This window comes from Nymphalis io, chromosome 27 (genome assembly GCF_905147045.1).
Source record: "Nymphalis io chromosome 27, ilAglIoxx1.1, whole genome shotgun sequence".
Lineage (NCBI taxonomy): Eukaryota > Metazoa > Arthropoda > Insecta > Lepidoptera > Nymphalidae > Nymphalis > Nymphalis io.
Genome location: NC_065914.1, coordinates 4,921,718 through 4,945,157, shown reverse-complemented (window position 1 = coordinate 4,945,157; position 23,440 = coordinate 4,921,718). Strand labels below are relative to the sequence as shown.

At 33.5% G+C, this 23,440-nt stretch overlaps 1 protein-coding gene across 2 annotated transcripts in view; it reads right to left on the bottom strand.

Moving 5' to 3' along the window:
- Positions 1-1,966: 1,966 nt before the first annotated feature.
- Positions 1,967-23,440, bottom strand: part of LOC126778851 (fatty acyl-CoA reductase 1) — a 32,582-nt gene continuing 11,108 nt past the window's right edge. For both annotated transcript variants that reach the window (XM_050502565.1, XM_050502566.1), the window contains exons 2-14: positions 22,470-22,614; positions 21,769-21,862; positions 16,502-16,668; positions 15,884-15,974; positions 11,886-12,031; positions 11,160-11,269; positions 10,019-10,090; positions 9,259-9,379; positions 8,459-8,581; positions 6,682-6,801; positions 5,720-5,871; positions 4,134-4,239; positions 1,967-3,539 (exon numbers count right to left, since the gene is read on the bottom strand). In XM_050502565.1, coding sequence (XP_050358522.1) covers positions 3,407-3,539; positions 4,134-4,239; positions 5,720-5,871; positions 6,682-6,801; positions 8,459-8,581; positions 9,259-9,379; positions 10,019-10,090; positions 11,160-11,269; positions 11,886-12,031; positions 15,884-15,974; positions 16,502-16,668; positions 21,769-21,862; positions 22,470-22,606 — 1,572 coding nt within the window. In that variant the 5' untranslated portion in view covers positions 22,607-22,614 and the 3' untranslated portion in view covers positions 1,967-3,406. The remainder of the gene's footprint in view (positions 3,540-4,133; positions 4,240-5,719; positions 5,872-6,681; positions 6,802-8,458; positions 8,582-9,258; positions 9,380-10,018; positions 10,091-11,159; positions 11,270-11,885; positions 12,032-15,883; positions 15,975-16,501; positions 16,669-21,768; positions 21,863-22,469; positions 22,615-23,440) is intronic.

Sequence of the window (23,440 nt, the reverse complement as noted above, 5' to 3'; positions counted from 1 at the left end):
AATATAAAGGATAAAAAAAATAAAAATTAATTTATAATAGAAACGTGTTAGAGCATAGGGAATTATTGTAATTATTTTCGAAGTCACAGCCATACTTATCAACGTTTTTAGGCTAAGCACAGATCTTTCTCATTCTGCCATCACTCATATGACATTCGAGAATCCTTTCATCAAATCGCTTCACAATCACTCTCTTAAAAAAATTTAAAGTTAAAGTGATTAGTTATCGACTATGAAACATCAATACTGCTGTATTATATTGTGAAGGGTGAGTGAGTCAGTGTAAGCATCAATATCTTGTATTTCAGCGGGGTGAGTCAGTGTAATTATAATTACAGTCACAAAAAACATATGTCACAAATTCGATGCTGATTCCTTTGACTATTGTCGTTCCGACTTCTAACACAAGCTGTAGGATTAATTGGAGGGGTAAAAGAATATATAGTAATTCTTTAAAAACGGGGATAGGGGTTAATGTTCCTTAAAGAAATATTTAGAACCACGGCTCGTGACGCGTTAACGATACTTCCAAGCGGTCAAGCCGCGGGTCTGTGCTAGACATAGGTTTAGGTATATTTGGAATAAATGTTTATAAAACACAATATAACAGTTTTACTCAAAACCTTATTTATATAATTAATTAATTTTTTTGGTGCAGAGGCAATAGCGCCAGGCGTCTTAAGTACAATGCCACAGGACAATCTTTTAGACGGCGTGTTTTTGCTATAAATTTATAAAACGTATTGTTTTTTTTACATTTATATATTATAAAAATGACTGTACATAGTTTCAAGGACTAGTGTCAATAGTAAACATTAATATTTCGACCTTGTATCTTTAGACCGAAAATTTAATTAGATTTGAAGGAGGTTACGACTGTAACAAAGATTATTTTAACCAATTAATCAAGTATGTAAGTTTATATTAATAAAAGTAAATAAATATTATGATCAACATTTTATATACATCATTTACTTTTGCCTGTGTGTGTGTTTTGTTATGTGTTTTGATTATACATAATTATGCACATTTATTGTATATAATAACGTTCTAATATATATTTTCCTTATGTAATAACCATATTGACCAGCATTGGAAAGCAATCAACTCCAAGCCACTTAAACAAAGGAGGCCGTAGGCCAGCAGACGGGCAAATACAGGCTTTATACATTAGTTGAACATTCCTTAGTAGTATATTCGTCAAAAGTAAATATAATATGGTAATATACTATGGAAAATATATTAATTTGGACAAGAGACACGAACTGTAGTAGACTTTGTTTTTCGTTTCTGTGTTTTATTTATTTACATAGTAGGTACAACAGAATACAATCACGACGTAAATTAATAATACGAATTTATACAATTTTAAACTAGATTGCATTCCTTAATACGTGTACTGCATGCTCATTAAAATAATATTAATACAATTGTCATATCAGTTGTCATGTCATTTGGTATTTTATTTATATCAATACATAATTAGTGCCGTACCAGGACTCTCTTACCGTTCCAGTATCGTCAGGGCTATTTACACTATATGATAAAAAGGTAACGCCTGTCTGTATATTAACAGCAACGAATATATTGCACGTTTGTAAATTTTATACGATTTTAATAAAACACTAAAAAATATATATTAACAGTGAACAGTAAAAACCTGTTAATGTCCCACTGCTGGGCTAAGGCGTCCTCTCCCTTTTGAGGAGAAGGCTTGGAGCTTATTCCACCACGCTGCTCCCATGCGGGTTTCAATGGAATTAGACACATGCAGGTTTCCCCACGATGTTTTCTTTCACCGTCAAGCACGAGATGAATTATAAACACAAATTAAGCCCATGAACATTCAGTGGTGCTTGCCCTGGTTCGAACCCACGATCATCGGTTAAGATTCACGCGTTCTAACCACGAGGCCATCTTGGCATTCATCAATATAAAATAAGGAAAATAAAAAAAACACAAAAAGAACATATTTATTACGTTTATTATATAAAAAAAAATTTAAAGCTCTGAAGAAAAAACATTCATTCAAAATTTGTAACCTATTCTTACAAAAGCAATAACTATTTCCATAAAGACAGTCTTCGAACAACTCTATAGAATTACAACTCTATGGTATTATCACTGAGCCCCGGCTACACGTAACAAGGCAAAGCAATCTGTCAAGATCCGTGTCCGAATCTATTCTGTAAGAACAGTCTCGAAACTCACCATAGATACGCGACATTGAATAAGATAATTGCTAAATTGAAATGACACAAGCGTCAAAATAGCGTATCAACGTAAGTCGGCTTACGACATTTCACGAGTGAGATAGGAAGTTAGTTCTTACAGAATAGCACCACAGATTAAAAATATATATGACAAGTATTATTAAAAAACTTTACTATATATATATATATATTATGTCTGTATAGTATATAGTATAGTTATATACATTTAAAACTCTTCAGTAGCTTTATATTATTTTTACAAATCCAAATGATTATTATTTGTAGAGTAATATCATAATAATTATCCGAAACCATAACAAAATCACGATTATAAAATAGATAGACACACCAATTTCAATTTAATATTATTATATATTTCATGACAAGTTGGCGTATGAAAAAAATTAATATACGCATTTCTAGCTTAATTTATAAACGCGTTTGCTTAGCGACTTTGTTAAACATCGATTTCGCTCTTTCTGTCATTATTGATTTGACATTCGAAAGAAGGAGACAGCAATGTGTAACTAATTAATCACCTGTTAAACAATGTTTATAAGTAAGGTCGTTTATTTTATATTTAAATGTAAAGCTGCGTCAACACCGACGAAAAGTGATGACAAACTTTCTGTGATACTTAAGTTGCCAATAAAAAATATCAAAATGTTATGTTATTGTTGGTGACCTTTTGAAGTGTTTCCTGTGGAAACAGGTGGAGTCGAATCGTTAGTTTTAATTTTACAATAAGTTCAACATTTATTTATTTACATTTTTTCAAAAATCGAACCGCATTCGGTTCTGCACCAATCAACTATATTTGTCTATGTAACACATTCTTATTAATATAACAATTGTCTAAATAATTTTAACTGATCGATGTGATTATGAAACGACTAAAATAATACTGTATATTCCTATAAAATTATACATTACAATTAATAAACAATAGCAGTGCTATTCTGTGAAAAAGCACTTCATTATTCACACGCGAAATGTTGACAAACGACGTATCGTGATATACTATTTTGATGCGCGTTTTCTTGAAATGTTACAATTATTACGGTCAATTTCGCATATAACATACTGACATTTAGGACCGTTTTCTGCGGTGAGTGCTTGTCACAGAATAGCCCTACAGAGTAGATTAAAATAACTAATAAAGCTATCTATAAATATACATTTATATAACTGTATCACTCAATAATTTTAGGCGTAATGTCACTGGTGCCGACCAGAAATGTGTAGACTGTTGACATCCAACCGCTGAACCAGTAAAGAATTAAACCCCAAAATAGGAACCTTGTCACCAGGTCAACGAACCACATCCTGTTCAAGAGAAATAATTAAATTAATATGGGATCTTTGGTTTACTTAAGTTAATGTGAATTTGTAGTTTAAACGCGTTTTTAATGCGTATACGGACAAGTCGCCGACACGAAGCCTTATTCTTCTATTTATTAATTCCATTATCATAAGTACCATTCGTTCTTTCATTCAATATTTTTCTCATTCAGTTTTATATGACAAGTCTCAACTGATAAACATTTAATTTTTATTTGATGATAGTGTTTATAATTCATCACATACTCGAAGGTGAATGAAACATCGTGAGGAGACTTGAATGAATCGAATGAAAATGTGCCACTCTTGTATAACCCACAGTAATGTGATGTAATAAACCAAATCTCCTCAAAAAAAAAGACAGCCCTGTTACTTTTTTACTTTACTCATATACTATTTACTATCAAGGCACTGTACACGATTTTGTTATTCAATTTGGATAGATTTATTTTACGACATCCGCTGTCTATGAACGGTTTTTTGGAAATTTTAAGAAGTGAATGGGGGGTAACTTTCTAGTTTTACCCGTACGAAGTCAGACGAGCAGCTGTTTATATTTACATGCATCGAAATACTTACACATTCATGTGGCGTCTCGCAGCTGGTAGAGTGTCGTCATATTCCTTTAGAATAAATATCCTCGCAGCCCTGATGCAATCTTCGAAATACTTGGAAATATCTAAACCTGAAACATTAGTTGAATTAAAACTACAATCGTATTTAAATTATCATTTTGCTCTTACTCCGTTTAGTGGTTGAAATTTGACTATAATTGGTTAATGGCTTATGTTACAGCTTACAGTCTGGTGAATAATATCAATATGTCACATTTCTGAATCGCGCTGTCTCGATAGCTGTTGGCTATATATTATATAGGGTATTTTTTTTATAGAATAGGAAGGCGGACGAGCATATGGGCCACCTGATGGTAAGTGGTCACCAAACGCCCTTAGACATTGGCATTGTAAGAAATGTCAACCATCGCTTACATAGCCAATGCGCCACCAACCTTAGGAACTAAGATTTTATGTCCCTTGTGCCTGTAATTACACTGGCTCACTCACCCTTCAAACCGGAACACAACAATATCAAGTATTGCTGTTTTAGCGGTAGAATGTCTGATGAGTAGGTGGTACCTACCCAGACGAGCTTGCAGAAAGCCCTACCACCAGTAAATTATGGAACAATAAATAAAAATTGATCAAATAAATTGTTGTTGTGCGAACAGTGGAAAGGAAATCTATTCTGTAAGAACAGTCTCGAAACTCACCATAGATACGCGACATTGAATAAGATAATTGCTAAATTGAAATGACACAAGCGTCAAAATAGCGTATCAACGTAAGTCGGCTTACGACATTTCACGAGTGAGATAGGAAGTTAGTTCTTACAGAATAGCACCACAGATTAAAAATATATATGACAAGTATTATTAAAAAACTTTACTATATATATATATATTATGTCTGTATAGTATATAGTATAGTTATATACATTTAAAACTCTTCAGTAGCTTTATATTATTTTTACAAATCCAAATGATTATTATTTGTAGAGTAATATCATAATAATTATCCGAAACCATAACAAAATCACGATTATAAAATAGATAGACACACCAATTTCAATTTAATATTATTATATATTTCATGACAAGTTGGCGTATGAAAAAAATTAATATACGCATTTCTAGCTTAATTTATAAACGCGTTTGCTTAGCGACTTTGTTAAACATCGATTTCGCTCTTTCTGTCATTATTGATTTGACATTCGAAAGAAGGAGACAGCAATGTGTAACTAATTAATCACTGAAAATTAAGTATTGCTGTTTTAGCGGTAGAATGTCTGATGAGTAGGTGGTACCTACCCAGACGAGCTTGCAGAAAGCCCTACCACCAGTAAATTATGGAACAATAAATAAAAATTGATCAAATAAATTGTTGTTGTGCGAACAGTGGAAAGTGCTTCCTTAGTTTATTTTCCATTCGATCTCCTGATATTACTTCAGTGGAAACAATAATCATTAATGAAATTTGATGAATACATACATGCATTTACTGTAACTTCTTAATCACTAGAATTTTCTAATAGTAATTATAACAATACTTACTTAAGTAACATCAACAGTTTTGGGAGATAATTTTGGTAACTCATTTTTTACTTACCGATAGCATCAACTTTATAATCTCTCCTTTCCCTTGGATTGAGACTTTTTCTGACCGTCTGTGCGATGTCAGATTTGAAGTCCCATTGGTTGTTCGTGTAATATTCGAATACGTCAAAGCCTTTGCTGATGCGACGATGGACGCGCATTAATCTTAAAATTTTAATTCGAATATAGCATGATCCATGGAGAAATATTACTTGTAAAGTAAATTATAATTAACTTAAATATTATGATAAATATTACAAAAAGTTATACTCAGTGGTTAGATAGAGATCTTAGCTGATTATGGGTTCAAACCCGAAAAAGCTGAAAATAATATCCTGGGACATTTTTCACACGCGGCCATCTGATCCCAAATTAAGCTTGTACAGAGCTTGTACTATGGAAACCAGACAACTGACATACTACATATACTATTTTTCTTTTGTAAATACATTCTTATATAGATACTAACTGGGTGTAATTACACCCAGACTCAGGTCAAACAGACATGTTCATGCACACAAGTATCTGTCCTGGGTGGGAATCGAACCCACAACCTTCGGCGTGAAAGGCAAGTATTCACCAACCACGCCAACTGGCTCGTCACCCGTCGGAATATTTATGTGTTTAATTTGTGTATAATTCATCATTTGTTCATTGGTGAAGGAAAACATCGTGAGGTAACCTGCACGTGTAAGATGAAATTTCGCGATATATGTATCCACAAATCCGCATTGGATCAGTGTGGTGGATTAAGTTCTAAATCCTCTCAAGAGGATCCTCTCAAAGACCTTTTCTTTGCTCAGGTATTGTAAATTTACAAGTTATTAGTTGAAGCAAATTTTGATGACTTTTTTCATTTTATCCCCTACCTGGATTTGAACCATGATCATTTTCAAATTTACACGTGTTTTACCGACTAGCCCACTTCATTAAGAACTACGAACAAAGATAGCCACGAAATATATTGATACTTACACAGGCTTATAACCTAAGCAGAAAAGCAGGGTGTCTATGAGGAGAGCTGGAATCCAATGGAAGAACAGGGCACATATGTTATGGTAAAGCCTGGAATGTTTCATTGAACCTCCAGGATACCTGTAATAGTATTTTGTAAGAATAATAATTTATTTAACGAAAAACTATCGTCCACACTTATTATAATGCTTAGCAAAGAATCACAAGTCTACCAGAAGTTGCTTAGTAACTGAAAAAAACATTAATACCTTTATGTCATTATTGATTTGACATTTGAAAGATGAGTAAGGTACTTACGATGTACATACTGAAGCTATGAATAGAATATTTTTATAAAAAATAACTGCCATTGAACTAAGCACCAATATTTAAAAAATATTTAATCAAAAACCACTTAAGTAAAAGTTCTAAAAATATATAATATATAATAAAGACATAAGAACGTAGTATGTGTGTTGTATATGTGTGAGTATTAAAGGTGAAGCAATGATTAATGGAACGACGTGACGCGAATTCTTAAAAGGGAATCGGTCTTGACTACCTTTTTTGAAATTGATATTGGTCATAGTTTGACAATGTCACCGAAGTGGTTCCAACTTAGAGAAACGAATTTCTTTTTTCTTTCTGTTATATACATATCTTGATATATATTACTGGTGGTACAGCTTTGTGCAAGCTCGTCTGGGTAGGTACCACCCACTCATCAGATATTCTACCGCGAAACAGCAGTATTTGGTATTGTTGTGTTCCGGTTAGAAGAGTGAGTGAGCCAGTGTAATTACAGGCACAAGGGACATAACATCTTAGTTCCCAAGGTTGGTGGCGCATTGGTGATGTAAGCGATGGTTAACATTTCTTACAATGCCAATGTCTATGGGCGTTGGTGACCACTTACCATCAGGTGGCCCATATGCACGTCCCCCTTCCTATACTAGAAAAAAAAGTAAATCAATAAAGACGTGTTTTTGCTATTTTGATTGAGTATATTTTTGATTTGTCTGCATCATCTCAATTCTTTCAGAACTACAATTTCAATCGTCTTCTGTGGTTATTTTTCAGTTGGTTGTGTCAGTTGTGTTTTTGGAATATTGTTGTTGATCGAATGAATATCGTAAGGCGCTGCACCATTTAAAAACGTTTTCGAAATACATCAAGCGCTATGAATGCCCAAGCGGTCACGTCCGTCGACGTTCGTTAACCAGTGACCTCGTTTAGAGTAACTTCGTCTTTACAAAATGTTTTATATTGTAGAATTTTATATAGTTAAAAGAACTTGGATTTAGTATTCGTTGATTGTTATATAGGATATATCATTTTTTTTTTTACTTTTTATTATATTATATATTTAACATAATTTTAATATATATAAAATTTGTACAGACATTTTTATAAAATACAAAATTAAAATAAAAAGAACAAAATTCACATTACAAATTTAAAGCAAAAACACGCCGTCTAAAAGGTTGTCCTGTGGAATATTACCCAAGACGCTGGCACTATTGTCTCTCTGCACCGCTAGACTCAGCCTTTGAGCTAAATAAGCGCCAGCTCTTGGGTCACGAGATGTGTGGACCAGTTCCTTAGAAATATCTTTTATGATTTTTTAAAATTAAATTTAATTTTTTTCAATTTAATTGTATATAATGTAAAAGATTATTTTCGGTAGATTCTACATTCCAAACCGGTTGGCTTGACACTAAATTAAAATTCTAAAATAATGATTGTAAAGTGCTCGAATGAATTCTTCTTAAGACTGATAATCTTTATTATGACTTACCATACAACACCATTGAGGGGCACTCTATTCATGATGATGTCACGGCCAGCATCTATCATCTCTATCCAAGTTATTTTTATCTCGGCTGATGAGGTGAAGTTGACGACGTTCGATTTCTTATCACTTTAAATGGATAAACGTAATATGTTAAAAAAACAGCATTGCTATTCTGTTATAACTCACTTCATTACTCATCCGTGAAATGTTGACGACCGACTTATGGTGATATACTATTTTGATGCGCGTATTCTTGAAATGTTATGATTATTAGGGTCAATGTCACATGTCACTTTCTGACATTTCACGATCGTTTCCTGCGATAAGTTTCGAATGTTTTCTTACAGAATAGCCCTACAGTTACTTAAAAATTAAGGACTAAGAGCCGAGGTGGCTCAATGGTTTGACCAGAATCTTATCGAACATTGCGGGCTTAAACACGGGCAAGCACCTCTGACCCTAACTTAAAGGGTTACATATATGAATGCGTATGCATTTGAGCAGCGTGGCGTAATAAGCTCCAAGCATTTTCACCAAGGAGAGAGTTTTATCCGTCTTTGTATTTAATATTTATATGAAATTAAAGTGTAAGTAATTTTGATATAAATTAAGATTAATAAATCTTATACATAGATCACAGGTTCAAAGCTTCACCGTTTTGCCCAAAGTTGGTGGCGCATTGGCGATCCAAGGAATGGTTAATATTTAAACACATGCCTATGAGCTGTGGTGTCCACCTAAAATCAGGAAGCTCAATAGCTAATTTATGATATATATATTTCTATCTTAATTTAAATATATACCCGTTTTTTATATAATTCCAGGCGCAGATCATGATACCGTTTATGAAAACGTCAACCGGTAAATAATCCGCGTAACTGTTTCCTTTACAATACATAGATCGGATAACTCCCTTGCCGGCACCTAAAACAATGTTATACAATTATTCACATAAATATATAGACAACGTAAAACCATTGAAGATTGAGCCTTGATTCCAAATCTAACATAAAACGTACGTGACGAGTAATAGATTTTACTAATATTTTTTATTATACTATCATGAAAAATAATTATATCATGATAGCATAATAATAATATTAAAATGTGTTACAATAAGGTTTTTCAGTCTTATAACTTTCTGCCGTCCCGACTTCGTACGGAAAAAAAATCATATAAGCTTACTAATCCCATTATCTTCTTTTAAAGTTGAAATTTCTAAATATTCTAAGCGGCTTATTATGTCATAAAATAGATGTTTGTCTGCGCGTTGGTAGTCATTCAGGATAAACGATTTTATAAGCACGAATAGATATACTTAAATAATAATTATTCAACTATTTTTTATTATCTATGTAACTTGATTGTCAAAAAAGAGTAATAAGTTTCTTGTCGGTTCTTCTCGGTAGAATCTATAATCCGAACCGGTGTTCGATCTTTTAAAATCACAATTCAAATGTTACTTGAACAAAGTATATTTTGATTTGATTTAATTTAAATTATAAACATTAATTTACCTAATGATTGTCTGTTGTCGCGTTTTTATTTATATATATTACATACCAATCAGCAGACCCGTCGGTCCGTTGATGTTGTCCGTCCAACCAGGCACTGGTTCTTGCCATATCGGTATCACTAAAACCATATTTGATATATTACATAAAATATTTGAAAGCCAAAGTTTATTTTATATATATTTTTTGCTTCCTAGTTTTCAAACACACACATACAACATTTTGCTGGTGGTAGAGCTTTGTGCAAGCTCGTCTGGGTATGTCCACCCACTGATCAGATATTCTAGATAAAAACAGTAATTCTTGATATTGTTGTCTTCGGTTTGAAGGGTGAATGAGCCAGTGTAACTACAGGCACAAAGGACATAACATCTTAGTTCCCAAGATTGGTGCCACATTGGCGATGTAAGCGATGGTTAACCATTTCTTACAATGCCAATGTCTATGGGCGTTGGTGACCACTTACCATCGTGGCCCATACGCTCGTCCATCGATTCTATAAAAAAATCAAATAGAGTTGGGTTATAGCCAATAATAAACAGCAGTGTTCTGGTTTCTTAAGAGCATACCAATCTAATTACAGGTGTCCAGGACATAATCTAATAAAATCAATGTCTACAAAGATTGACTGCAAAGATTTAATTTCATCTTTAACTGCATATATTCCGTCTCGTTTGCTCCGAATTAGTACCTACTACTTCCAAAAACCGACTTTTAAAACCAACTTCGCGGCGGTGGACTCGCAAAAGGCAAAGACCCTGATATTGCCTGTCTAAATAAATTTAAAAAATAAACTTATTTCTATCTATTTGTACTTTTACTATTTCTTCTTATTATTTTGTTTTCGTTAACCAAATTTTATTACTAAAAATTTAATTACTTAATATAAGAAGTTTTTATTAGTTTTAGTTCTTTAAGTATCATTTTTTAATTGTAACGTTTTTAATTTAAAATTTATCATTTATAAAATTAGTTGTTAATTAATTATATAAGATAGATTCTGTAGTTTCTTATGAATAATTGAAAGAGCACATAGACATTTAACTCGTGTAATGTAAGCTGGTGATGTGTATTCCTTGTGGGAGGTCCTAATAAAATAAAAATTAAATAAATCTATATTGCTATATATGGTAACACCAATAAAATATGACTATTTAAGTATTCGGTTAAACATAAGTTCCAAAACTTACCAATTGAGGGTCTCAGAATTATAACGGGTATGTGTTCCATGGCTTCAACAGCTAGAGCCTCGCCTAATGCTTTTGTGAACGCATAGGAATTAGGCAGCTTGCTTAGTAATCTGTATAGACAAAACAATTTTAAATGACGTCCATAATTGATGGCCAATCCTTAATATAATGATTCCTACTTCCATCTTTAATAGAGAGAGAAGCGCACACTCTATTTTTCTCATATTATGATGGGACGGCAATCCATCATCACCGCATAGAGCTCAGGCGAAGACAAACTCTTCGGAGTTTTTGTTTCTTATTTATGTTTATAAATAATGTCGACAGTAATACCTAATAATAATAATAATTATTTTTATTGGCTTACAATACGTTGCATACAACAAAGAGGCCTTATATCCCTAAAATAGAAGACAGTATTTAAGGGGCCACTGACTTCATAATCAATAGTTTATATGACTTATCGATAGGTTTATATTTATTGTTTAGTTAAAGTAAAGAGAAAAAAGTGAAATAAAACATCATGATTCATGAAGAATACATTAGTGGATGAAGTTTTACCACAGTCATTACACCAGTAGTACTTTTCGTACGTAAGCAATATAGTAGAATAACTTCAAAACCTTCTCCTTTAAAGAGAGAAAGCCTTTCACCAGCAGCAGGACCATTATCAGAAATATATCATGGCTATTGTTAGGCACTATATTACAATAATGAGCCACATACTTCGGTGTAATGGTAGCAATAGTTTCCTCATCCATCCACTCCACGGCTTCGATGATCTTGTGTGGATCAGCTGGTGGGGGGTACGGTCTCTCTTCTAGAAGCTTCTCGTGCAAGTGGCAGTAGGCTGTTGAAATGTGGATGAAGAGCTAGCAAGGAACAAGAAAATAATAATTATTATATATGATCAATAAAAATTATTTTATTAATTTTGCTTATTAGTAAATTTATATTTATAACAGATACATGAAAAATATATTTTGCTCAAGTAAGCTGTTACAAGCAGTTTTACCACTGATTCGGAATGAATATCATATCGATAGAAGAACCGGCTAGAAACTCAGTAGTTAGTCTTTATTTGTAGATAATTTTTATTTATTTATTTTTTTATTTTATTTTATTTTAGAACTACCAACAAAAGATACAATAATTCGTGTACAGCAGTAATTTTTAGTAATACATTTCAATTGTTCTTTTACTTACAGGTAATTACAGCATGCAATTTGTTATAGGCAATCATCGACTAACAGAGTTACATTAATAAAAATAATAGATATTCATTTGCGTAAAAAAACATGCTTACAAAATACAGGATTTATCTTAATTTATGTAAAAAATAAAAATTGTAAAAAAGGAAAAAAAGCTAATAAAACTATATAAGAATTCCATTGAATAATCAAAGTAACAAAGTAATGGTGTCAAAAAATTGTTCACAAGTATTTAAAAAAAAAATTCACGATATAAAAAAAAAACACAGAAAAAAGCAGATAACATAACATCATAACTATTTATTTATATTCTATGTAAAGTGTTTTAGATGTGAGGCAATTTTATTTTTAAAGGAGTAGTTACTATCATGCAAGATGTCTAGTTCATTGATACCAGTCGATAGCTCGTTATACGTCCTAGCTAGTCTGTTTATTGGTGAATTTTTTCCTAGGTTGGTTTTTTGTTTAGTTGTTACAAATAACGGTGACTCGTATCTAGGTATTCTGAAAGGCACGTTAAAACCAATCATAGAGAGGATTTGTGGGCAATCAATTTTATTATTTAATAATTTGTGTAGAAACGTTAGATCTAAAAGTTTTCTTCGACAATTCAAGGACAGTAAGTGGTAGTTATTAAGTCGGTCCTGGTACTGTTCGCCCCTCAAGTTATTAAATCTATAATGTAAAAATTTTAAAAACTTCTTTTGCACTCTCTCGATTGTATCAATATGAATTTTATATTGAGGGCTCCAGACAACAGAACAGTATTCCAGTTTACTTCTAACCAAGGAGTTGTAAAGAGTTATGATTGTATATGACTTATGTAGCTCCTTAGAGTTTCTCAAAATGAATCCCAAAGACTTGAATGCGGATGTTGTAATGTGTTCGACGTGAGTATTAAATTGAAGCTTCGAGTCCAAAATAACTCCTAAATCTCGAATAGTTTGCACCTTGTTTATAGTAATACCAGATATATTGTACGCACTTTCTATAGTGTTTCTTTTTCGTGTAAACTGAATATGGTAGCACTTCTTGATGTTTAATTTCATTTTATGTAATTTGCACCAGTTTTCAAGGCGATCAATATCTTCCTGTACTATTGTCACGTCATTGTGAGTTTTAATAGTCTTTGTTATTTTTAAATCATCAGCATACAAGTAGGCTCTAACGTGTTTAAATATTAAGGGTAACTCGTTTATAAATATATTAAAAAATATTGGACCTAGATTTGATCCCTGTGGTACTCCTGAATGTGCAATGTGTGGAACTGACTGATATCCATCAATAACTACTGTAGATGGGCGTGCGTTAATATAAGAGGTGCACCACTTTAGTAAGGTGTCAGTTATACCGAACGATCTCAATCTCTCCAATAATATAGAGTGATTAACCGTATCAAAAGCCTTCGAAAAATCTGTATAAATTGCATCAATTTGTTCACCCTCATCTACAGCCCTAACTGTTTCTGTAACAAAGGTGACAAGGTTGGTATTAGTAGATCTTCCTGATACGAATCCGTGCTGATTACTATTTATATGGGATTTAAGATAATCTGCTAAATTATAATGTACAAGACTTTCGAAGACCTTTGCCACAGCTGACAAGATTGATATCGGACGATAATTTTCGACGGAAGCGGGATCATTGCTTTTAAACACAGGTACAATTCTCGCCTCCTTCCAAACTTGTGGAAATATTCCTGTATTTAAAGATGTATTAAAAATGAGATACAATGGAAAAGATAAAGTAGACGCACACATTGAAAGGAAGTAGGGAGATATGTTATCTGGTCCTGCGCCTTTATTATGATCAAGCCTCTTTAATTTTTTTTCGATGTCGCCTTGTGATAGGTATATATTACCAACGTAAGTTTTGGGATCAGGTGCACAGTAGTTTGATGTGTTGTCATTTACATAGACGGAGGAAAAATACGCTGCAAAAAGATTCGAAACATCTTGTTTATTTTTTGCTTCGACATTTCCATAGACCATCGATGTAGGGTAGGCGCTAGAATTTTTACGCTTGTTTTTGAAATGCGTCCAAAAATACCGAGGATTCTTCGAGATTGCATTTTCAATCATCGTTATGTAATTGTCATAACAATGTTTGATCAATTTGTTACAGTCTTTTCTTAGGTATTGAAATTCTATTTTATCCAATGGGTTGTTATACCGTTTTAATTTAATATGGAGCTTATATTTTCTTTTTAGGCATTTTATTAAGGTGGGTGTAAACCAAGATGGATAAGACTTTTGTTTTGTTGTATATAGTATGGTATAAAACCTATCTACCATTTCATTAACATTATCGAGACAATCCTTGAATTCTTGAAGCCAATCAACATTGTTAAGAGATGACAATATGATGTCATAATCGGCTTTAAAGAATTGATATTTGTTTTTTGAATTATTTTTTGAAGAGGGAGATTTCGAAGGTATTTTTATAATTACATCTAGAGGAGGATGGAATGTATCGATTTTACGTAATGGAGATAAGCTCTCATTTACACTCATCATGTCCCGGTCACAGAGTACATAGTCCAGCAAATTGTGTTTAATATTTTTTACGTTGTTAAACTGATATAGCGAATTAAAGTCAAGAAATTCTTTAAATATATTTTTAAGCAATGAGTTATTTGAATGAGTGTCAGGGATTAGCACAGTATTTGGTTCATTCCATGCTAATCCGGGTAAATTAAAGTCTCCAATAATTACCGTAGCGCAGTGGTCGCCATAATTATTAGTTATTATATTACTTGCCTTGTCAATAAATACTTCTAAAAAGCTTTGGTTTAAGGGAGGAGGAAAATACACAGCACATAAGTGTATTTTTGTTAAGTGATTCCCAGAATAGATTTCTATAGAGACCCAGAGATCCTCACAATCGGTCTCCAGCTCAAAACACCGACGCGATGGAAAGCTTTTTGAGATTGCTATAAGGACACCACCACCAGTTTTCTTATGAGAGTACTTGCATGTTTCTCTGTCACGCCTATAAATAAAATATCTATCATCAAATATTTCATTATCAGAGACATTGCTGTTAAGCCATGTTTCGGTTAAAATAATAACATCATAATTATTACTTAATACTTCGCGATTTACATCTTGTAAGGTAGTATTTATACCCCTAACATTCTGATAATAACATAATAACGAATCGTATTTTACAAATTATAACCAACTCTTTTAATTAAGAAAACATACAAAATTAATATTACGATAAATTCTTAAGAATATCAATATTTTTTACATAAACGTATTCCGTATTTTCAGTTTTGCGCATATATACTCGTCCATTCTTCACCCATACATAGCGGTATCCAATTTGTTTTGACTTTAAACGTGCTTCAGCATGCAGGGCTTTTATGTCAGGAGGTAGATAATAAACAAGAAACAAAAGGAAAACTCCGAAGTTATTCTTTCGCCGTTTCTTCTTAGATCTGATGTGTTCCTCGTTCCTAACGCTTTTGACAATGGTCTTTAACCTAAATGTAACTTAAAATATACGTACCTGAAGATGTTTGCATTGCTTAGCAAGTTCAAGCACCAGCTTTGTTCCTCGGACGTTGAGTAGAACTGCCTTTTTCAACTCTTCATCAAATCTAAGGTGACACATTGTTATATTATTACGATTATTAACTCGCTTTGTGTAATGAAGGTGAAATTTTGTAATTGATTATAATGAACTTCCTGATGAGTACAATACTTTATTTTGAGTATAGCTCGGGACACATTTACAAAGACAAACTTGGTGGATTTACGCCCCAAACCATATTTTCATTTAGTCAGCAGTGGAATATTTGCTCACTCTGGCTGTATATACTTTATGACTGCATCTTTGGTCTAGTGACTAACATATAAGGCAGCAGACTCCAAGGGCTTAAATCCCGATTTGGGGCTGTAAAAAAAGTTTGGGTTTCAGCAGCCACGGGTTTTCACACTCTTGTGCATGGTAAAAATACTTACTCGTTAAGGGAGTTTTTCCAATTTCGGAATGTCTATCGGATTATGAAAGTAAAAGTATGCACTTGTCTTTGCACACACACTTGTGCACTATTATATATCCTGTGCAATTGGCCAGTGGCTGAAGTTAGTCAGAATGATAGCATTAGCATGTTTTATACTTTACCTGATGGTAGCTGCGGCATGAATGATCATATTCACGTTCTCTATTATCATTTCCCTGTCATTTTGACTGATCGCCAAATCTGGGGCTGAGACGTCACCACCTATGATTTGTAATTTCTCCAACAGTGGTTCAATACCACCTCGCATGGTCCTGAGTTTCTCGAAGAGCTGAAAATTTAAAATATAAATTTAATTTTTTTTGACCCTATGGCACACAGTAACAGTAACAGTAACAGTCAGTAAATGTCCCACTGCTGAGCTAAGGCCTCCTCTCCCTTTTGAGGAGAAGGTTTTGGAGCTTATTTACACTGCTCCAATGCGGGTGGGTGGTATACACATGTGGCAACATGTAGGTTTCTTCACGATGTTTTCCTTCACCGAAAAGCACGAGATGAATTATAAACAGAAATTAAGCACATGAAAATTCAGAGGTGCTTGCCCGGGTTTGAACCCACGTTCATCGGTTAAGATTCACGCGTTCTTACCACTGGGCCATCTCGACTTATGGCACACATGTGGCAGTTTTTCATTCGACAAATGCAGGTTTCCTTCCCCGCCGAGCACGAGATGAATAATAAACACGAATTTAGTGGTGCTTGCCCGGGTTTGAATCCGCAACCTTCGTGACTCACGTGTTCTAACCACTGAGCCGTCTTGATTCTTAGGCTATAGCAGTTATAAAAAGTGAAAGTACAAATTAATTAAATATTAAGCGAATGTTTAACGAAAAGCCAACAAAAGCGTGACCTAAACAGCAAAGAGATTGCGTTCGACTTAGAGCGTGTTGTATAAAAGTAAATAAGATTACTTGAAACGCAATTTGCTAATATAAAAGGTCGTATGTTAAAATGTACTTTACGAAAAAGCAGCTGATCAAAAGGGCTATTCAACAAACTCAAAACTCACGGCAGAATATGTTTTGAAATTATGAAAAGTGATAAGTAATCTTAACCAATATTAGGTCCTAACGTATGAAAGTAGCGTTTTGTCGTACTGACCACTTTGATCTAAAATATCTCCTCTTTGGTTTAGAATTCCATATTCAAATTTATAAATTCATTTAGCTGGTACATTTGAGTTTTGAAAACAGTCATTCATTTGTTTTTTCCTCATTATTTTTTTCTTTGGCGTCGCTTATTACCGCAAATGGAAAACATGAAATATCGGTATATTTACAAATACGAGTACTACCGTAGCAGTGCTGCAAAAACAGCTCGAAGGATTAATGATGTGTACGGCGCTGGTGTCGCAAAAGAAAACATGGAACGTTTTTGTTGTCAACGTTTTCGTTCTGGAAATTTTGACCTTCAGAACCACCCCCGTGGACGGCCGGAGACCAAAGTGGAAATTGAAGAGTTAAAGGCTAATGTGGAAGCGGATCCATCACAAAGCACTACAGAGATAGCTGCAGGCTTCGGGGTAAGTGATAAAACTGTATTAATTCCACTTGAAGCAAATCGGGAAAGTAAGAAAACTTAAACGATGAATTGATGATGAAACCTCATGAGATGAGTGAATCGAACTTGCAAACACGCGTCGACTGCTGTGTTACTTTGCTCAACTGACACAATAATGAAGGAATTTTAAATCGAATCATTACTTGAGATGAAAAGTGGATACTGTACGATAATCGGAAGCGCTCGTCGCAATGGCTGAACCCTGGAGACCCAGCCAAATCCTGCCCTAAACGAAAATTGACTCAGAAAAATTTACTTGTGTGTTTGGTGGACTAGCGCCGGTGTCGTTCACTACAGCTTTCTAAAATCTGGCCAAACGATTACGGCAGATATCTATTGTCATCAACTGCAAACCATGAAGGAAGAACTAGGTGCTAAACAACCGAGATTGGTCAATCGCTCTAGGCCACTGTTGCTTCACGACAACGCAAGACCACACACTGCACAACAAACAACATTCCAATTGTAGCTCATCTAACTTAGTGGAAGTTAGATGAGCTAATTGGAATATCTGCGACGTTCACCGTACTCTTTGGACCTTGCTTCAACAGACTACATTTTTTCCGGAATTTCGACAATTCTTACAAGGAAAAAAATTCAACTCCGATGCGGCAGTCCAAACCGCCTTCAAATTGTTTATTGATTCTCGCCCCCCACGCTTTTTAGTAAAGGGATCAATGAACTACCTATGAGATGGCAAAGGTGCATAGATAACAACGGTGCATACTTTGATTAATTAAATATATTTTACAAAAAAATGACTTGAAAAAATTGACTTTATACAAACCTCAATTAAAGTGAGTCTGTCTGAATCTAAAGTGAGTTTGTTTATTTTTACGCACTCACGTATTAACTTACTATTCAACTGATTTTTATTAAGCTTTTCATACAAGTTGTTGGGGTTCAGAAAAGGATATTAGCACCTTCCCCTGGTGTGAGGAATATAATAATTATACCATTTATAAGATAAACGCATTAAAATATAAGACGGCTTTCAATACATCACGAGTGAGATACGAAGTGAGTTCATACAAAATAACACAGTGTGCCTAGATCGAGTTTTTTTATTTATCCGATAACATTGACGTTAACTGTAATTTGTATGAAATGAAAACAGCGCCATCTAGTGACAATAAAAGGGATTCCGTTAATAATTTCGTTAATTTTTTAACAAAAAACCGCTCAAATTCAAAGTGGATATTAGGATGTTAATATTATGTTCTTTATGTTGATATTCGCTTGACAATGAAACTTGAACTCTAAGATGTTTTGTATAGTGAACATTTTTATTCAAGTGGCGTTTCACTATAAGGTTTTTTGTTGTTGAATAACCGGCGTTCTTGCTCTGTTAATGATGACACGCGAACAGACAAAAAAACAATAGAATAATTATAGTCATTGGTTTTAATGTTGAATATTACTTTATCTATGTTTAAATGTTTTTATTTGATTAAGGTACGATTATGTCATTTGGTATCTATGAAAGTTATATATAAAAGACTTAATTATATACAGAATTTATTCGCTATACATGTTAGAGATATGTGTTAGGTATGTAAAATTTTATCAAAATCGGCTCAGTGGTTTAGCCGTGAAATCGTAACAGGCAGACAGACTGAGTTACTTTCGCATTTATAATATTTGTATAGATAAGATGTCAAAGAATATAACTAAAGAAACATAACAAATTATAGTAATACACGCCGTCCAAACACTTGTCCTACGGCTGCAATGCAATGAAATTCTACTGATTTATAACGATTACGATACGTTACCGATTCAATTCAAATCCAACTTTGAATATTCTATATTTATTTAATATTCTTTAGTTAGTAGAATTGGGCGGACGGACAGGACGCTTAGGGTTATTATCTTTATAAAAAAAACAGTAACAGCCTCTTAATGTCCCACTGCTGGGCTAAAGCCTTCTCTCCCTTTTGAGGAGAAGGTTTGGAGCTTATTCTACCACGCTGCTCCAATACGGGTTGGTGGAATACACATGTGGCAGAATTTCAACGAAACTAGACACAAGCAGGTTTCCTCACGATGTTTTCCTTCACCGTCAAGCACGAGATGAATTATTAACACAAATTAACAAAAACATACCCTGGGTATAATATTATACTTAATATATAATGATACTTATATACATGTGTTATAAGCTCTTACAAATCGTTGGTGTGCTCTTTATATGTATGTCGACACACACTTAGCCAGGAGCGGTGTAAATTTCGTCATAACAAGTGCGCAAGTGCATATTTAGTAAGACGTGTATTGCGTTCAAAATATATAAGTTTTATATAGCTTTGACTATTAATGAACTTATATCAAAAACTATATGATTTAAATTATGCTAGCAGTATTTTTTATATTTGTTATTTCAATTAATTACGGCCTTATAAATGTTTAGCGACTCTTTTGTTGAACACTGATTTCTCTCTGTCTGTCATTATTGATTTGACATTCGAAAGAGGAAGACAGCATTATTTAATTAATTACCCCCTAAAAGACTGTTAATTTTTATTAATTAATTTCATGTGCTGAATTAGTATGTATTTATAATTGGTCCGTGGTCAGAGATAAAGAAATATATCTTGAAGAAATCAGTAGGTATCGAATTAAATTTCGACACATGTGGTGTATGGTGGTGTGGTGGAGGCATCATGAGCTCCAAGGTTTTGTAGCATAATATTCGTTCATAAAGTCTATATTCAGTTGAAACAATCTGTCAAGTTGGTTAAGAGGTATATTTGCAATTAATGTTCTCAACGCGCAAATGGCTTTGTACACTAATGTTACCTAATTTTATGTCGAAAACATCACGAATGATGTATTAGTGTCATATGTGGTGACATTTCCTAGATGGTGATCAAAGTGCCGTCGCGTATTTAAGGCAAACATGTGTTTTGCAAGTATAAATACATATTGCTCTAGTTTTCGCCTGGCTTAGCCGAGTGAAAAGCCGAGATGGCCCAGTGGTAAGAAGGCGTGAATCTTAACCGATGATCGTGGGTTCAAACCCGGGCAAGCGCCACGGAGTTTTCATGTGCTTAATTTCTGTTTATAATTCATCTCGTGCTTGACGGTGAAGGAAAACATCGTGAGGCAACCTGCAAGTGGAAAATTTTACTGAAATCTGCCACATGTGTATTCCACCAACCCGCATTGGAGTAGCGTGGTGGAATAAGCTCCAAACCTTCTCCTCAAAAAAAAAAAAGGAGAAGAGGCCTTAGCCCAGCAGTGGGATATTCAGAGTCTGTTACTGTACTGTAGCCGAGTGTGAGGGAGGGGGGTGTAAGGTATTGAACTTAGTCTGTACCCTTAACGACGTAAACGCAAAATATCATGATGATTGAGTAGTTAAGAGGTAAAAGCGTAAAAAACAAATGAATAAACGAACTCACTTCGGCATTTATAATATTAGTATCGTACACTTTGAGATTGACTTTCATAGGCATTGGGCATACCTTACAAGTTAGACGCGAGACCATCGAGACAGCCAATGGGAATATAGAGACACCGTGACGTCACGAGGGCAATTTAAAGTTGGCTAAGTAAACGCATGTCAAACTTCTAATCTTTTCGTTTCTAACTGGCTTTATCGAAAGGAATCGAATAAATCATGTTATACATTAATGGGAATCAATTCGTAAAAATAATTGCTTAGATAATTTTTTTGTACATATGTTATTTATGTAATATTTAAATCATTATTGTCAACAAAAATATACGTCTCGCAGATAAAAAATTGTTAAATTAATTAAAATAAGTTTGTTTTACTTATTGTTAAAAGTTGTTAAAAAAATCTTACCGCATCATTGAGCATTTCTTCCAGGCGCTGCTTCGGTGTCTTCCCTTTCTTCGGACGAACTAGCAGCATTATTTTGCCAACATCTGGACATTTTCTGTAACATCATTTTTTTCTCTTATCATTCCGCTTAATACTGGTTTCAACCGCTTAAAACCAATATTTTTACCATAAACTAATATTAATTACTGAATATAAAACTAAGTAACACTATTTCTTAAAACTGTTTCGCTGAACTGAGAAATAAGCCATTAATTTATGATCCGCTTTTTACCAGACGTAACCGGTTTTGCTTTGTTACTAAATTATGTAATTCGAATGAATATAGCAAATAATATTTACTACCTTTTTAACTAAACTCAGAATTGCATTGGGTTATTGTTGTGATGTATTGTTCTTTGTTAGACAATAAAAATATAAAAGTAAACAAATATATCCTTTGTTTTATTTCCAAAACATTACAAAATAGTACTAGCAATGCCTATTTTCAAGGAATCACTAAAATTACAAATTTTCCCAATCAAAGATAGTGGGATGAAACCAAAGAAAATTTATTAATTTTTAATGATATATCATATTCCTAACAGTCAATCGCTGCTACAAAAAAAAACGATTGAAAAACAGACGAGAATAAATTACTGAACTGTTTAGCTTTTGCCTATTTATACATAAATACTAACATAAAAATAAGAAATATGATATACCTTAGAAGTTTCTCCACTAGCACCTTCCCCATGAAACCTGTGCCACCAGTTACAAGCAGCGTCATTCCCCTGAAAGTTTCTGATATTCGGTCCGGCATCGCGTCCAGTTCCGATGACGAGAAGCCTTCGGATGACATGGTGAAGCCTGCAGGACAAATTCATTAACTGGATAAGAACTTAGAATCTTAGAATATTGATTAATCACAACTGAATTAAACTCTGTTCTTTTATTTATTTATACTTAATTGCACAATATTTAAATATCTGTTGGTATAAATAAAAAAAACAATGTGCTAAGTCGGTCATATCGCTTAGCGATCTCTCATAGACCTTGAGTGAAAGAAAGGTAAGGCCAGTCATAGTTAGAATAACTATTGCGATACATATAATATATAGTACCAATTAAATTACCTGTGTATACAATAATAAGCTACGTACTATATAACTAAGTTTTATTATATATATATTATATATATATATATATATATATATATTTAGATTGTAATGCTGCCTGAAAATATTTTGAAAATATTAAAAATTATGAAAAACCAATTATGTTATTTTGTAAAATACAAAGGCGGACGTGCAAATCGGCCACCTGGTGCAAAATGGTCACCATCGCCCATAAACATTGGCAATGTAAGAAATATCCTTACATCGCCAATGCGCCACCCACCCTCGTTATGAAAATATTACGTCCCTAAGCCTGTAAGTACACTGGCTGATTTCTCTTCTATTCCATTCTATTTTAATGTAAAAAATAATTTCCCTATGATGTTTTCCTTTACGGAGAAACACGAGAGTAATAAACTAAACGTTAATCAAATTTGAATCCACGAACTTCAATTTTTGTGTTCTTAAGTCATTCGACGTCACACGACTCACTTTTGATCAATATGAGCTGACAATTACATTTACTTCTTTACCTTTGTTTGATAACAATAGAAATACCCATATTGTAAACATTGTCG